This window comes from Lutjanus erythropterus, chromosome 12 (assembly GCF_056507025.1).
Source record: "Lutjanus erythropterus isolate fLutEry1 chromosome 12, fLutEry1.hap2, whole genome shotgun sequence".
Classification (NCBI taxonomy): Eukaryota; Metazoa; Chordata; class Actinopteri; order Lutjaniformes; family Lutjanidae; genus Lutjanus; species Lutjanus erythropterus.
Window position 1 is genome coordinate 27,717,909 of NC_139328.1, and position 16,607 is coordinate 27,734,515.

At 39.4% G+C, this 16,607-nt stretch overlaps 1 protein-coding gene across 1 annotated transcript; it reads left to right on the forward strand.

Moving 5' to 3' along the window:
• The first annotated feature begins 165 nt into the window (after window positions 1-165).
• Window positions 166-15,089, forward strand: LOC146318122 (leucine-rich repeat-containing protein 52-like). The gene is made up of 2 exons (XM_084732595.1): window positions 166-1,186; window positions 14,332-15,089. Exons 1-2 carry the CDS (start codon window positions 538-540, stop codon window positions 14,658-14,660), a joined length of 978 nt encoding a protein of 325 aa, XP_084588721.1. The 5' UTR covers window positions 166-537; the 3' UTR covers window positions 14,661-15,089.
• Window positions 15,090-16,607: the final 1,518 nt, after the last annotated feature.

Below are 16,607 nucleotides of genomic sequence, written 5' to 3' on the forward strand. Positions count from 1 at the left end.
TTTTGGATTTTACTTTCATTACCTCTGCTACAGAGCTTGTCCCCTAGCTCCAGCTCACTCCAAAGCGTGAGATCACTCCACAACTCACCCCCACCCCCCCCACCCCCACCCGCCGCGCAGTTCAGTGCGCCCCCCTCCTTTGGATTCAGTTTCAGAAAGCGAGACGATGGCAAACATGTTGTGGAGCAACTGACCGTGATCATTGGGAGCAGCTCAGCATGAGAGGACGTCTACAGTGTGTGAATAGATGTGTTCTGGTGGAGGAAACCTGGTGAATCGATGGGATTTGAAGCAGCATGAAGGCATCTGGTTGTCAACTTCCATCCAGACACACAGGCAGTGGATGCGCGCTGGATCCAGAACCAACCACAGGATGAACTGAGACATTACGCGCAAGAGGTTGCCACGGGCGAGCGTTCAGTTTGACCTCTGTGGAGATAATTTCTGCGACGAACAACTCGGTGAGGATGTCTCAATGAAGAATGTGACTGCGCCTGACTCTCTCCAGACGGGGTGGATGAAGCCCTCGGCGGTGTCATGCGTCTTGCCCCGCAGCCAAGCGCGCAACCCTTGCGGCTCGTAGTTCTGCTCCTCCTTACCGCGGGGGTGGACTCATCCCCGGTGCTCTCCTCGGGCTGCCCGGACAGGTGTGTGTGCGATGACCAGCTGGTGGTTCAGTGCGCCGGGCAGCACCTGACCACCTTCCCGGTCAACTTGCCGCTGGCCACCCGGCAGCTCATCATCTCCAACAACCGCATCGTGGAGCTGCCACCGCTGGCTCTCAACTACCTCTCGGATCTGGTGTACCTGGACTGCAGCAACAACTCCCTGACGGAGATCTCCGAGTCCACGTTTGGGAACCTGAGGAAGCTGGCCTACCTGGACCTCTCCTTTAACACCTTGAGCCGGATCGAGGACAGGACGTTCGGCCCCTTGGCCAGCCTGGTGATGCTGAGGATGACCGACAACCCAGGGCTCTCGGAGATTCACCAGGACGCCTTCGCGGAGAACGCGGCCCTGCAGGTGCTGGATGTGAGTCGGAACAACCTGACGGTGCTGAACATCACCTCCCTGATCGCGCTGCCTGCCCTGCGCTCCGTGGGGCTCAGCGGGAACCCGTGGAGCTGCGAGTGCGACAACGAGGACCTGTGCCTGTGGGTCCACCTGGAGGGCTTCAAGTTCCAAGGTTTTATCAGTCATTCATTCTTTTTTATTCTAATATCTTATGAGGTGACACAATCACAACACGACCTACTGCTGCTCTTTAGTCAGAATCATGTTGAGCCAATCACATAAGAACTGCTGTGCTCCAGTTATTAATTATTAGATAATACCTGCTTATATAAACTATTGGCCTTTTGCTGATGGTGCCCTCAATAAATCTCATGAAGAGATGAGAACTTATTTAATACCTTCCATACAACAAATGAGCTGTAAGCAGGGAACATCCTAGAAATTGCTATGAAAAAGAAAACACTTAGCAGATAAAATACCAATATTGTGGAGTAAAAAATTCCAGTATCGATATATCTGCTGATATTCTTTATACAGAGCAGGCTGTAATATACAAAATATAGAATTTAAACACACTGTTGGCAATGATCCATCAAGAGTGGTTACAGTTGTGACAAAGTTGTGAAATGGAGGCAGGATATTTTACATTTTAACAATAAACTTTATTCAATGCACTAACAGTAAACTTTCGTCTGAATCTGTAATAATTAAAATGGCTATAAATAATAAAAAGCACACATAGAACAAATTATTAAACCAGAATTAAGAAAGGTATCAACATAGAATGACACAGTTACAAGCTACATCATGTTCTGTTAAAAAACTAAATTTCATATAGGCACATATCAGACAACATGTATGCTGATACAGATATGAGTGATATCATAGGTCAATATCGATATATTGACTGATATATCAGTCAAGCTATAAATTAATCAATCCATTCTAAATTTAAGCCATTAGTAAGATCAACTTTTGGGTTACCAGGTTGTGAAAAATCCTTCTTGTGGGATTAACCTCTTATGGTCCCAGGGCAAAAAAAAAAAAAAAAGCTACTAAACCCTCATTGACCCCTGTTCCTCCCAACCTCTGTGGAAGGTGTATGGTTGTGTGGTAATTTGACTGAACACTTTAATTTTGGAATATGAAACAAATAAGAGCAAAACTGAAATAATGAAGATCTTCAAATTAGATTTTGACAATACAGGGACTCAAAATATTACAAAACAAACCAGGTCTCCGTCTAAGGGCCTCATGTCACTTACTATTGTGCTTTTGTGCTGTATTGCAATTTTCAAAGAAACTTCGCATTAGCCTAAGATAGCCTAAGATATAATATGAGACATTTCCACATTAAAATGTGAAAACACTAGATATACGTTATATATTTTGTTGAGTCGTGTGAGTTAAAGTAACGGTGCACATATTCGCTAGTTGCTATAACTTCTGGGAAAACACAAGTTGCACTGGACGTGAAGAAGGAAGTCAAACACACCATGAATAGAAGTTTAATATTACCTCATCCATTAACATAATTTCCCAATGAGTCATATCACATTTTTATCCGTGGTGGTGGTTTAAAAGTGAAGATAAAAAGTCCCATGCTGCTACAACAACATAACATAGGTGCGAAATCTAAAGAAATTCTTTGCAAAAGAAAGTCAAATTCATCTTTAGCTTTGTTTATTGCATGTTCTGTCTCTTATTTGGCAAATGAATTACACTCAAAATATGAGTGTAGGGAGGTGAAGAGAGAGTCTGTAATGTACGATTCTCCTTGATTCATACTGACAGCCTCAACAGCAAAATCTTGGGAGGCCTTTGGAAACATCTTTAAATAATTATTTGTCTCTTGTAATTGTCACTGGAATGTCTTTTAAAAGTGTACGATCATTCAAATCACAAAACATATAAATACACAAAAACACTGTTGCGGTGTTTCCTCTTATACTGCCATTGATGCTTCTGTAAATGGTCTGCAGTTAAAATGCTGTGTAGTTTTGAAAACATAATGTTGCCCTGTACAATCTAAAAAAACGGTGGCTGTTTTTTCTTCTTTCAGGCCCTTGAACTTCTGGGGCCCCAGGGCAGTTTGCCTGGTTGCGAACAGTGGCTTGCTGGTGTTTATCCTCCTCCAGAATGAAAAAAAAACATCAGCCAGAGTGATTTTTCACAAACTGGCAACCCTAAAATAGCTCTTAAGAATGGATTATAACAGATTTATGAACAGGGTTGGGAGGGTTACTTTAAAAATGTATTCTGTTATAGTTATTGATTACCTGTTAAAAATGTAGTCAGTGATCTAATGCAAGTATCTCAATGTTAAAGTAATGTAACTTGATTACTTTCAGTTACTTGTGAATTTTTTTTAGCCTAATCTAATGTTTTATGTTCATTGTTAGAGTTACTAGTTTGTCCAGCTGTTCCTTCCTTTGTTGTGCACATTTAGTGACTGACTGATTTAAAGCAAAGTGAAAGTATTTTTTCAGTAGAAGTCATGATAATGAATTACAAACTATAAGCTGTTTTCAAGACCAGAGTGGCGTTAAGACTTATTAAACATTATAATGTATATCATTATTTATTCTAAAATGTATCTGTGATCTGATTATGTCTTTTCTATATGTAACTATCATGGAATACAGTTACCTTTGTTTGTATCCATTACATGTAATCTCTTATTCCCCAAACCTATTTATAAAACTCTGTAAAGTACTTAATAATCATGTATAAAGCCATATATAAATCCTTATTTGAAGGTTGTACAAATGAAAACATTGTAGAGAGAAAATGGAGGAGTTAAAAAGTGATTCCTAACAAAATGGCAGTAAAAGTCTCCTTCAGACCCCTTCAAGGAGGGAATGACTCCTTGCTTACACTCTTTTCAAGCACATGCTGCTGGATTTCCTTCACATCATGTTACTTAAAGACTCGCTGTCACATCTGCTCCTCTGAGCGTGCACAACACATAATGTCACAGAATTCTGTTAGCTGTACAGGGGTTGTCAACATTGTGTAACTGAAGGCACATATTTCTTAACCACACATTTTGGAGCTCTCCAGAATGATTCATTTTGTGTCAGAGCATCCGAGGGAGTGTTAGCTAGCTAACAGTGGAAAAACACATTTGTCTTTACCTGACGATGTGTGATTGGTGTGGTGATATTCAAATGAAGCTGATCATTGAAATTATGAGTTTTAATCTGATTTGTTATTAAATATTTGTTAATATGATTTTGTGCACATTTAGGTTTAATAATAACTAGCTTTGTAAATTCTAATTCTAACAATAATGATAATTTTAAACTAACATTTGGCAGTATTACTGCCTCTACAGCCCACTACATGGTGGGCTGCAGCCCAGTGGTTGAGAATGGCTGCATTCAATCTTTTTTATACCCAGATCTAGAAAAAATGGTTTTGCTCATTGACAATCACTGCGAGTGTTCTTCAGCTTATGCAACGTGATTGGCTCACTACTTCAGTAGGTACAATCCATGCAGTCTGAGGCATTTGATGGAGTGGGCACCTCAGCATGCTGAGATGCCATCAAAATGTGAGAAAGTATGGTTATACTACCAGAGACAGAAGCTAACATTTTCAAGAACTGGCCCCACGGGCCACCAGGCCCCTACATTTGAACACAGCCTTTATTAATTGTGACACCACAACTGTGTTGTCCACTCCATGAACTGTGATGTGGTGTTTCCTTAAGGCTTTAGTTCCAGTGAAAACAAGTTACCATATAATTCATGGCCTCTTAAATTCACTCCTAAATGTTCAGTGGCAGTTTTTTTTTTTTTTTGTTTGTTTGTTATAGTCTGGCTTTTATGTATCTGGCTCTTCTGTAAGACTCACATTAGCAGTTTGAGTAGGCGTGGTGAATCCATACTTTAGTAGCCCTGACATACGTGTAGCTAGTCGGTGATGAGTACTTTTAAATATTTTCCTAGAATGTTGAACTCAAAGACATGAAGGAATCAGGATGTTTGTGGAACTATAATCTGTTGTTCAAGACTCGCAGTATGGGGGCCACCGACATGGAATATTTGGTGGACACAACTTTTCGTGGGCCATCGGGCCACGGTTAATGTCAAACCCTGACTACACATCTGTGGTGTCTGATAAAAATAAAGGCATAAAATGAAGAGAAGAATACTTTCACTCATGTGATTCCAATTCTTATTAAATTAAGTATTGGTGTTGGTATCAGTGGTTCAGGCATTGTATTTTTTTAATAATATCCCCAGCCCTAATAGCTGCACACATGTTTGGCAAAGTCTGCAAAGTTCACCCCTTTCTCAGCTTTCAGTGGGATGAGCCGCAGGTGATGGCAGTGGAGCGTGACAGCATTCAGACTATCAAATAACAAAGAGGGTGAAAGAAGATCGGAGGCACGGAGCCATTTGAATTTCTCCTCTCGCAACTGTGTTCATTAATTCAGCTGTGCAGTTTGGGAAGAAAACAAGGAGTCTTTTTATCTTGAAATGATTAATTGATCTTTTTTTTATGCTGCTATCTGGACACTGTGCTGCAGATGTTATTAATGGATCATATTTGCACCATCAAATATCGATCCCTCCTGCTGTGTTTTAGCACCGTCGAGGTGATAGATGTGTCTGATATTCAACAATCATTCTTACTTTGAGTTATTATGTTCATATTTTGGTGTGGATGTGTCACTATGTAAAAGGGCAGCTGCTATTTATAGTGTGTCTTACTGAGCAAGAAGCCAGTAATAATTCTAACACCATACAATACACCCGCCACACTTACTAAAAAGGCATCCCCTGCCTATCACTCTCCCACACACACACAAACACACACACACATACACACAGACTATAGTTCACCATGGTCCCTGTGCAGCTTAGGCCGAATCCAAATGAGTCCTGCAAGAGCTGTCCTATTTTCTAGCTGCTCATTGCTTTTTGTCTAGCTTAATTTGGAGTGGAGCCTCTTCCAGTGACAGCTGCCAGCAAGGGAGAAGGCGGACACATAGATACACACACACATTCTCTACCTCTGTTATGTATACACACAGTCTGTCCATCGCTTTTGAGCAGACAGCAAAGGCAATACCTCATTCTGTCTTGCACTGAGTTTCCTAAAGCATGTGGAGAGCCAGAGATTGACACAAATACATCAAAATATATCTTGTTACAAACTGGAAATATCATCAAATGTATTTATGTTAAATACTGGTATTGAAAATGTATCAAATTAAAATACAATTTGTTATTTAAGATATATTCTATACAAATTGATATTATCACATTTTAGAAAACATGAGCTCAGCTAATTTCCCGTAGATTTGAAGTGGCCAATCATGGTATCTTGGAGGGATGCATGCTGGGTGATTTCAGCCCATCCTTGCCTGAAAAACAGGCATCATTGGCTTAGGGAAACACTGATAAATGTATTTTTTCACCATTTTCTAACATATAGACCAAACAACTAATCCTTTAATCAAGAAAATAATGCACAGATTAATCAACAATGAAAATAACTGTTAGCTGCAGCCTTAGATAAGAGCAATATAAAGAGCGATAAAGCCTGCCCAGGGAGGGGTGGATCAAATATAGGAATGGCAGCAGACCAGGGTGGGGTTTGTGTCCCATGTGAAACCAAAGGTCAGTAAAAGTCAATAAATTTTAAGTTTCTTAAGTTATGTTTCCTGAGTGATGTCACCTACATAATTGAACATACTTGTTTCAACCCAGACCATGATCCTTTCCTTTTTTGGTGCCTAAATCTCACAACTTTAACATGTGTAACATGATGTGACTTACATCCAGCGCTGCCATGGAAATACAGCAATATTATACCGTGATTTTAGAATGACCCTGTTGTACCACAAACTACCATACATAATGAAACAACCAATGAAAAGATACTACACTGAACGGCAAAATTATGCAATGTGTACCATATCGCATGGAGGCTCCGTGTCTGAACAAGACAGCAACTGTGTATTGCTTTACACACAGTACTTCACAGCCCATTACACAATCACTCCTTCCGTTCTTACCCGTCAAAACAAAAGCTCCAGATCTACACTCTGCATCACTGTGTTATCAGCTGCTTGATTGGAGCGGTGCTGATGTGACGGCATGATCAGTGATTACAAAAAAGATTTTGTTGGGGGTTTATTGGAATGGCAAAATTATTGTAAATTTGGGCTTTTTTGGAATAACTGGTTATATGTCATACAGTTGAAGTTATGGTACTAATATGATAATTATCTGGCATTGCTATTTATGTCACCATGTGTTCTGGTGTTTAGGCACGAGGGCATTGCACTGCATTTTTGCAGTTGTACAGCACATGTATTTACATTTTATTTTTAATTTTAAATACATTTATTGAAATTCTGCCCATCTTTGCCATACACACACAAATGAACGCGCACACATTCATACAAATTCACAAACACAGAGCCACTGATTCATGCATTTAGACACACAAACACAGATAAAGCACACTTTTAGCGCTTGGGGGGGGGTGGCAGAAGGATAACATTTTGGAGACGACTGTGTTCCGACTGCGAGCAGTGTCTCCGAAGCCTTGTTATCTCTCGTCTGGGTCTCACCTGGCTCATGCAATACGGCTCGCTTGTCTCCTCGGTTTAGGAAACGCATCAATAGCAAGCGAGTGAGCGCGAGAGACGGAGAGAGAGAAAGCTTCAGGAAGGAACCAACAGATTCTCCTCTGTCTCGCCTTCCTGGCTAGATTAGCACTCTCCCAGCTGTTATATAAGGAGAGCGTCTAGAAATAGAGCAGAGTATGGTGTGGATGGGGGGTAAGGAGGGAGGGAAAAGCCCTCTTCTTTGATGCCAGTCCCTTCGGGTGGAGGGAGGGGATGGGGGGGTGAAGCCAGAAGGGTTTCCTTCCTAGCTGTCAGGCACACACACACACACACAGACACAGACACGTGCACACACACAGAAGCACACGCTGCAAGGACATAGATAGAAGACAGGAATGTCTCGTGTTGGGGGCTTGTGCATGTATGTTAAGAGGGGGTGTGCATGTATGTGCATGCATGCATGTGTGTGATTCTAACAGCATATTGTGTGAACAGTGCACAGCAGCAGCTTTTCGAGAGGATCAGAGTGTGCTTTGAATTCTCGGTGGTAGATGGAGCTTAGAGAATCTGAAGCTGTCCTCGTGTTCCTCAGCTGAACGTTCGTTTTCAGATCTGTGAGCCGCAGCAGAGCTTCTCTGAGGATAAGACCGGAGATTTATGCACTGAGTGAATACAATATTACATTTCAGTCACGCTATGAAATCAACTCGTCAAGTGATTTGATTGAAAGCTTCGGTATGATCCCTCTCGCCCTCTGTCAAATCACACCTCCCACCAACCTGAGTCAGTTATAACAGCAACACTTCACGTTGCTGCTGAGAGTGCATGAAATGTAGTTGGCAAGCGAGCAGAGAAGTTGAAAGAGTTAACTAAGAGAGGACAAGCATTTGAAATTATCACATAGTAATTAATAATAAACAGCTCATATAAGCATCCAAACTGAAATAAGCAGTTATGATTACCTAACATGAATGGATTACAAGTGGACTAGGTGATAAAAGTGATGGTTTAAAGCTAGAATATGTCAAATTTTCTCATTAAAATGTCTAAAAATTACAGCCTATGTTATGTAAGTTTTTCAGATGTGTACATGTATTATCCCAAATGTTTCCAATAGTGTTCAAATGCAGAGAAATCTGTAATTTATTCAAGGGATACATTGGATATGTCAGAGAGTGAGGATGTCAGTAAACGTGACTGAATGTAACTTGAATAAACCTTTAATAGCTACAGTAATATTACCTCATCCATGAACATGATTTCTGTCTGAGTCATAGCAGATAGATTTTCAGCTATGGTGGTTGTTTAAAAGTGCTATTATTTAAGTGTTAGAGAACCCCAGCAGCAGAATTTACATATCGTACGTTTAAAAAGTTTGCTAAGAAAGTTAACATTCAAAATAGTGATATAGTAATCAATGAATAATTTGATATAAATATCAAAAAGTAATAAATAAACAGTTACAATTACCTAAACTTAATGAATTAACAAGTGAAATGATTAAAAGTATTTGTTTTGGATTCATGGTTGGGTTTAAATTGTTAGATAAAAGGTTAAAACAATTACCTAAATTAAAGGATAAATGTGAAATAGCTAGCTTTAAAGTTAATGGATAAAAGTATTGAAATAACTACATACAATTAATTGCCAAACATGCAAAATTGCTAGCTAAAGTTAGCTAAAAGCAATCGCCTACACATAGCCTATACATAGTAATAGCCTGCTAAAAATGGATGAATGGTGTAGAAAAAATTATTATGGATATGGTTTCAATGGTTGACTAATGGTAATGGATAACGAATGGATAAACAGGTGCTAGCTAAAATGATACATGGGCTAAATGCTTAAAATGATAAAAGGGTCAATAAATAGATAAAGTAGTCAATAAATAGTCACATGATAGTGGTAGAAATGAAAACCCAACCAAACCAAAACACTTTAATAAAGATTTTTTGTTGTCGTACTTAATCCACATTGAAATAAATTGAAATGAACACATTTGTAACACGGAGGGCTACTCAAATTCATCTGATAGTTCATTAAACAAAAACGTCTGGGCATCACTGACCTAAAGGACAGTGTCAGCACCAGAACAAATATCCAAGGGGGCTTAGTAGTCGTGCATTGTGAAAATGAAACCATATGATGTGATACGTGATGCTACTGTTAAATTAAAGAACACCTTTAGGCTACAATTGCATTCAATGTCAATCCAACAACATTAATGGAATAACATCACGCCACTGAGCCCTGATGTTCAAACCAATAATAAACTATATTTGTACAGACAGATTTTTTGTGCACACATTATAATTAAAATACACATCTGCCTTCCTCTGTATAGCCTCTCTAGAGTTAATAACCAGAAAAGAGACAAAACTCAGACAATTAAAAACAAATGACCAACAATAAAGGATGTTTTTTGTGTACTGAGAGTGTGTGTGCCTCTGAAGTCATTATATGAACCAGTGAAACATCATACAATTCTATATTATATTCTAAGGAGTAACCTAAAAAAACAACATATCAATAACACCTTTGCAATATTGATGATATATTTGTGTGAGATTTTTACTATGTAACTTAAAGAGCACACAGTTACTCTATTACAACTATCTGTAAATTTTCCCGTAGTCATTAGGTGTATATACAGAGGCATAAGGTAGTTATGACAGGTTACCTCTATAAAATAGACGTGCACCGATTGATCTGCAATGCTCGGAAACGGGCCGATTTTCACGTGACAGGCCCTGACTGGTGACCTGGCTCAGCGTCACATATCCAATTCTGTGCTGGTCATTGTCACATGTGTTTTGCATTATGGTTGCATCATGCGTGCAGCAGACAAACTGACCGTGAAATCAACACAGCGCTGATAACAGCTACACACTCAGACACATGCTTGCTTGAAGACGGTGTCAGCGACAGATTCCGAGTACAGGATAAAGAGAAGACAGACGGTCCACAACGAGACAGAGCAGCTGACACTGTCGCAGAATTAAAATCTCACCTCCTGTTCTGGCTGAAGAATAAACAACCTGTGTTGATGTGTCTCCTCAAACATCTTCTCATCCAGACACGTTTAACTTCTACGTCTGTTTTTCTCATGGCAAAGTTTTACTGCAGCAAACTGTTGCACCGCGGTTTGTTTACATCTGCTTCCACAGGAGATCATGTGATATCATTTCCTGTGAAATCCCGTGAGATCACGTTAACTCGATTCATAATCTTAATATAAAACTATAATAAGGCCTGGCTGTAACCTGGAGAACTTTTGAGAAAATTTAAATAGTATTTAATTAAAATTTAATAGACAATGTCTTCTTATGAACATTCAATTTAATTTTTACAAGAAAAATTGCAAAATTTAACTCTTAATTACAGTTCTTAGAAAGACTGAAAATCAGCCAAAATCAGAATTGGCAGGTCAGACCCTTCAAAAAATCGGAAATCGGAAAGAACCAAGAAAATTGAAACCGGTGCATCTCTATTATAAAAGAGATGTCTGTAAAAGTGTATACGGGACATCTCAAACTGCAAACAAGGTCAATTAGAAACTTCACATTAGACCATATCACCATAAATATGGACCAGCAGTAGAATAAACATATAATTTTGTTATAGATTGCCACTGACTATTTTACAAAAAAAAAAGAAATGACAGAAAGAATAAAAACCATGACAGAAAATGGTTTGCCTTTATGAGAGAATATCTAGTACATGATGCCATTTTTAATTTAAGACAAGTTCTTCTTTGAACACAGGCATATTTCTGAGGTGGCAATCACTTGCAAGGCCCAGTTCTCCACCCAGTGCATTGTAGGAGGACCTGCTCCGTCTATGGGCCCCCACCTCATGGGCCCCAGTGCAGCTACACTGCCTGCACTGTCTCTGTTTACGCCTCTGTCTCTATCTATAAACAACATTTTCATAGCAAAGTATGCCACTGTTGTTGTAGAAATGGGGTTACGGAAAACCGTTCCCTGTGCAGAAACTTCCAAGTCTTTTGATCTCTCCCAGCGGGAATTCCCCCCCAGCACAAAAGCTTTGAAAAAAACAGAAGCCAATTAAAAACAGTGGCCGTATGGAGACGGCAGCGCTCTGTTGTGTTGTGCTGTGTATCCGCTTGCAGTAACAAAAGACTGTGCCAGGCTTCAGGATTATTTTCTGAAAAACGCTTCTCTTGACAGGCATCATGCGGCGTATTTAATTTTGACTGATAGGCCTTTTAAAATTGTATCCATCCACTGTAGTTTTCTGAAAGAGAAGGAACTCGACATTTTTCATTAGGATTTGTGGATTTCAGCGAGGTCTTAGTCGTAGTCAAACCCAGTGCCTGATGATGGGAAACCTTATTATCAGTGGTTTCAGGCAGACACAAAGGCCCAAGTCACTCTCAAATCCTGTGGGGGAGAAAGGAGTTTGAATAATTCATCCGTGATTTTTTTTGTAATTTAATGCTGCATCAACTCAAGTCTGTTGTACAGGGGAAGCTCCTAAAGCCCCGCAGCTTTCTGATAAAGAAGGCAACATTGTTACGCTCCTGCAGTTTTCTACATTTTAGTCTTTTCACTGTGTGATCCTGCATATGTTATGGATATCTTCAGCTCAGTTTGCTGCCATTTATAAATGTTATGCAAAACAATATATAGTGATATGCTTGAATTATTTAACAGGCTGCTCAGTTAAAGAGCATGTGTATAAAATTTTCCTTGCTAAGCTTCTTTTAACATCAAAGGATCTATTAAAGCATGCGATAATTATATGCCAAGGCTGTCTTTATGTTTGCTGTAAGTAAAGTTTCTTGATATTTGCAAGGGAGATCAGCAGTTAAATGCACTTTAAAGGGCCTGAAAATATATTTTCTCTATCATTTTCTTACTCTGAGTGACAAGTTCCTGCCTAAACACATTTTTTTTTCCAAAGTCAAAACAGTTTTAGTTATTTCACATGAAAGATTTCTGTATTTGTGTTTTTGTCTCTGGGTTTAACGTAGGTAGGGCATAGTTTTAACAATGTGATGTCATCAGTGTAATCATAATATGATGTCCGGTGTGGAGATATGATGCCATCAGTAGTTATGTTTTCATCAATGTCGCATTTTGAAGTATTGCATAAGAAAATGTTGATGGGTTGATTCGGTTTTGGTGGTTTTTGCCTTTTTTTAAAAAAAAAAATGAAAACACCTTTTCTGAAGTTGTGATGTAGTGAAGATGCAACTCACATGACTGATCATCAATTTCTACTCTGAGAGAAGAAGAAGTTGTTGCCGCTGTCATGAATACAGCTGACATGAAATAAGAGTGACAACTTGCCCAACTGAAAAAAGTTCTTTATGTACAAAAAATAGATTCTACAGTTTCAAACAATGAAACTGTAACTCCCCACACACATCCGGGTATCTTTTACATTGGCACGGATGTTAAGCAATACATCCACTGGAGGGCACCATTCAGAGTCAAAAGTTACCCCAAAGAAGAAGAAGAGTCAAAAGTTTCTTAACAAACAAAAATAGCAACTCTGGAGGAGGTTGTTGGAATGAACTTCTTGAGAAACAGTCAAGAGTGACCATTAACTACATCGTAATATGGTGACAGAGTAATTTTTTTCACTATCTAATTTATGATGAACACTGGTTCCAGTACTTTAGGGTTTTTAAAACTTTGTCGTGTCCAGTGGTCTTGCCCGCTTTAACTATTAGTTGTTGGCGCTGTCACATTGCCCCCATGACTACAAGTGGAACTGCTTTGTTTTGTGCATATCTGTAAACTTTCAGAAAACATGCACAAACATGGACAAAATGAAAGCAGAGTACTGATAGAAGGCTCCATTCATATCCATCTGGGCGACAGTTAGCATAAATGAGCCTGTAGATGGCCAAGGAAAATGTTTTGTTTCTTCATATTCTTCATCTTTGAGGTTAACTGGCAGAAGGCAAAGAACTCGTTTTAATTTCAGGTTTGCAACCTTTACTTCTTCTGCTAACATATACTGTCAACTTCTGACAAATCTACAAACCAGTTGACGGAAACATGCATACATTGGCTTTTTTTCATTTTTGCAACATCTCAAAAGTACACTTCAAATTTGCTTGACAATTACACCACAAACAAACTTGATGTTAAAATGTGTCTGTATCCAGACACATTAACCAGATATGCAAAAACATACAGTGTAAATGTGATCGGATCTACCAGACCACATCTGGAAGTAGTCATTATGCATTATGTTCCGATCTTAGGTGTAAACACAGTCCGTACAACATGTTGTTATCTGTACAACATAATATTGATAGAGATGTTTGTTTTTAACATAAAATACAGCTTGTTGTTTTTCAAGTTTAGAGAGCGAGCAAGTAGAAGAATGCTGAAAGAGACACACCTCTGATTCCTGATTATTTGTCTATTCTGTGCCGTGGAAGTGCCAAAAGATGCATTATTCAACAGAACTGTGTGAAAATGAGATCAATACTGGGGTTAAAGGACAATTATGTATATTAAAAATGTCACAGTCCTGGACTGATGTCATGAAGAATGCAAACTCTGCACATTACTGTAAGTCCAAAACAAGATGACTTAATAGTGTGAATAATGCCACTCCAGGCCAGCTCACATGGACTTTTGTCTCTAGTGCACTTCAGTGTTGCAATTTTTGTATTATGTTCATGTATTCTGTTGCCCTGTGATTACTCCTTAATCATTCTTTGTTGGTGTGTGTCTGTGTGACAGATGAGGGCCAGACGGTGTGTGGCTCACCTGCTGACATGCAGGGCCGTCGCCTGGGCGAGGTGGGCATCCAGCTACGGACGTTATGTCACCAGACTCTGGGCTCCTGGGACTACCTTTTCTTTGTTGTCATCGGCTTCGTCATCTTTGCCGCCGGCACCGTGTCCGCCTGGGTGATGGGCGTCATCATGGTGCTCTACGAGCGCTACATCAAGAAGAAGGACGAACAGCTGGACGTGGACGACGAGGAAGAAACCGGCGACACGGGCCGTACCTCACGGGCCAGGAGTGACCATGGCAATGGGAATTTGAAAACATCACACACTGTTTAAAAGACTTAATCCTGCTCTGCCCGCCATGGATTCCCACAGTGCCTCCTGTCAGCTTCCAGGACAGTCTGAGAAGTCTAATGAGCCTCCAGTCAAAATGAGTCTCTTTAACAGGCTCAGCTCTCGAAGAGAGAAGAGAGAATTCAACAGAGACGAGGAATCTCATTATTCTCATTTGCAGTGTGCTTTCAGGTGATGTAACACACGCTCTGGCTGCCATTGTGGAGGTCCCCACAAGACCCATGGGAACTGACCATGTATGCAAATGTATGACTTTGCTTTTTAGTTTATTACTTTGTAATATCTCACTGGGACGTGGTCATATATAGCAACAGAGGAGCCAAGCTGATTATCTTGTAAGCAGCTTGCTGGTCTGACTAGAGATGCTCATTTTTGCTTTATGTACTAAAATCAATGGTCACATTTATCAATATGACATTTTGGGAATTTTGAGACCACTTTAATATATTTACATTTAATATGAAGCAACAGCCAGAGACAGTTAGTGTGGTGTAGCATAAAACTGGACACAGGGAAACAGCTAACTATCACTGTCGAAAGGTAACAAAATCTGACCACCAGCGCCTCTGAAGCTTATTAATTAACATGTTTGACATTTATTAATGAACATTTTTTGCACACCAGTTTTTGTATGAATCAAACAAATTAGATATTTGTTAATTAGAGAGATTTAGAGGTGCTAGTAGGTGTGTTTTGTGACCTGGGCAAAGTCAAGCCAGCTTTTTTTTTTTTTTTTTTAAACAGTTTCTAGTTTTTATGCTAAGCTAACTGGCAGCTGGCTGTTGTTAGACATGTGACAGAAATATACAAAAGTGGTATCAATCTTCTCATTTCACTCTTGGCAAAAAAACAAACAAGAGTGTTTCCCAAAAATGTCAAACTATGTATTTAAAGCTGCTGCAGGTGAAAAATACTCTTGACGACCTGGGAGTGAGACTCAACAATCAACTCTTTCTCCAGAATCTCTTGGAGCAGCTTTAACCACAGTCTGGGTCTGGCTAAGGAGCAGCACTACTCCTCAACTCAGACCATCAACCAGCCTAAGCTGGTGTAAACTGCTTGATTTTCAAAATATTTTTCCAGTGGGGAAAAAAAATAAAATAAAATTGACTTTATGTTAACATTGTGCATAATGTTTTTTTCTTGACACATCTAATTTGAGCATTTGCTACGAAACTGAGTAGAAATCATTGTTACTTTCAATGGTGTAGTGTTCTTTTCTTCAAGCGAGGAAACATTTGCACTTTGCATCTATTTTTTTAAGCACTTGAAGATACTGTCATTAGTATGAATGCCAGAGAGCCAAGGAAAATATGGAACGGTCAAAGTTGTCATACTAACATAAACTTGATGACAAAAGTGAGATGCAGACTTGTAGTCACAGCTGAGAGAGACAGAGAGGGAGAAAAAGAGAGGACTGCCTGCTGCATAGTAATCTCAACATGATGAAACTATTCATAAAGTCAGTCTACATGTGATTATGTGGTCAGTAATAGTTGACATGTATGTATGTCAACACTCTACTGTAGGAACAGTGTTTACATATCCTGAAACAAGCCACAATTTAAGCGAGCATGTGTATGCATGCACACTTCATAGGTGCACTCTGGCACTTGAACAAACAGCACTACACCTCTGGTTGGTTTTTATAACCACAAGGTCTTTTCCTGAAAATTAGAGATACCAAGATAAGACCTAAAGTTAAAGTCTGTGTTCTCAAGAAACCAAAATAATTTTGGCGATTGGGAAACAATGTATACAACTGCAACTTCCTGGAGGGACTGTAACTGGATAGATACACCTTTTACTGATCAATATGACACTTTTAAATAACATTGTTTGCACACAAAAAAGTTCCCCAGTGGACCTCCATAATGGCAACAAGTATAAGATAATCGTGGCTCAGTTTCACAGCCTCTATGTGGTATT

Bases quoted from the DNA above. Each gene is read 5' to 3' on its own strand.
- LOC146318122 (XM_084732595.1), top strand. From the start codon at position 538: ATGCGTCTTGCCCCGCAGCCAAGCGCGCAACCCTTGCGGCTCGTAGTT. The intron at 1,187-14,331 runs GTTTTATCAGTC...TCTGTGTGACAG, and splicing joins GGAGGGCTTCAAGTTCCAAG to ATGAGGGCCAGACGGTGTGT.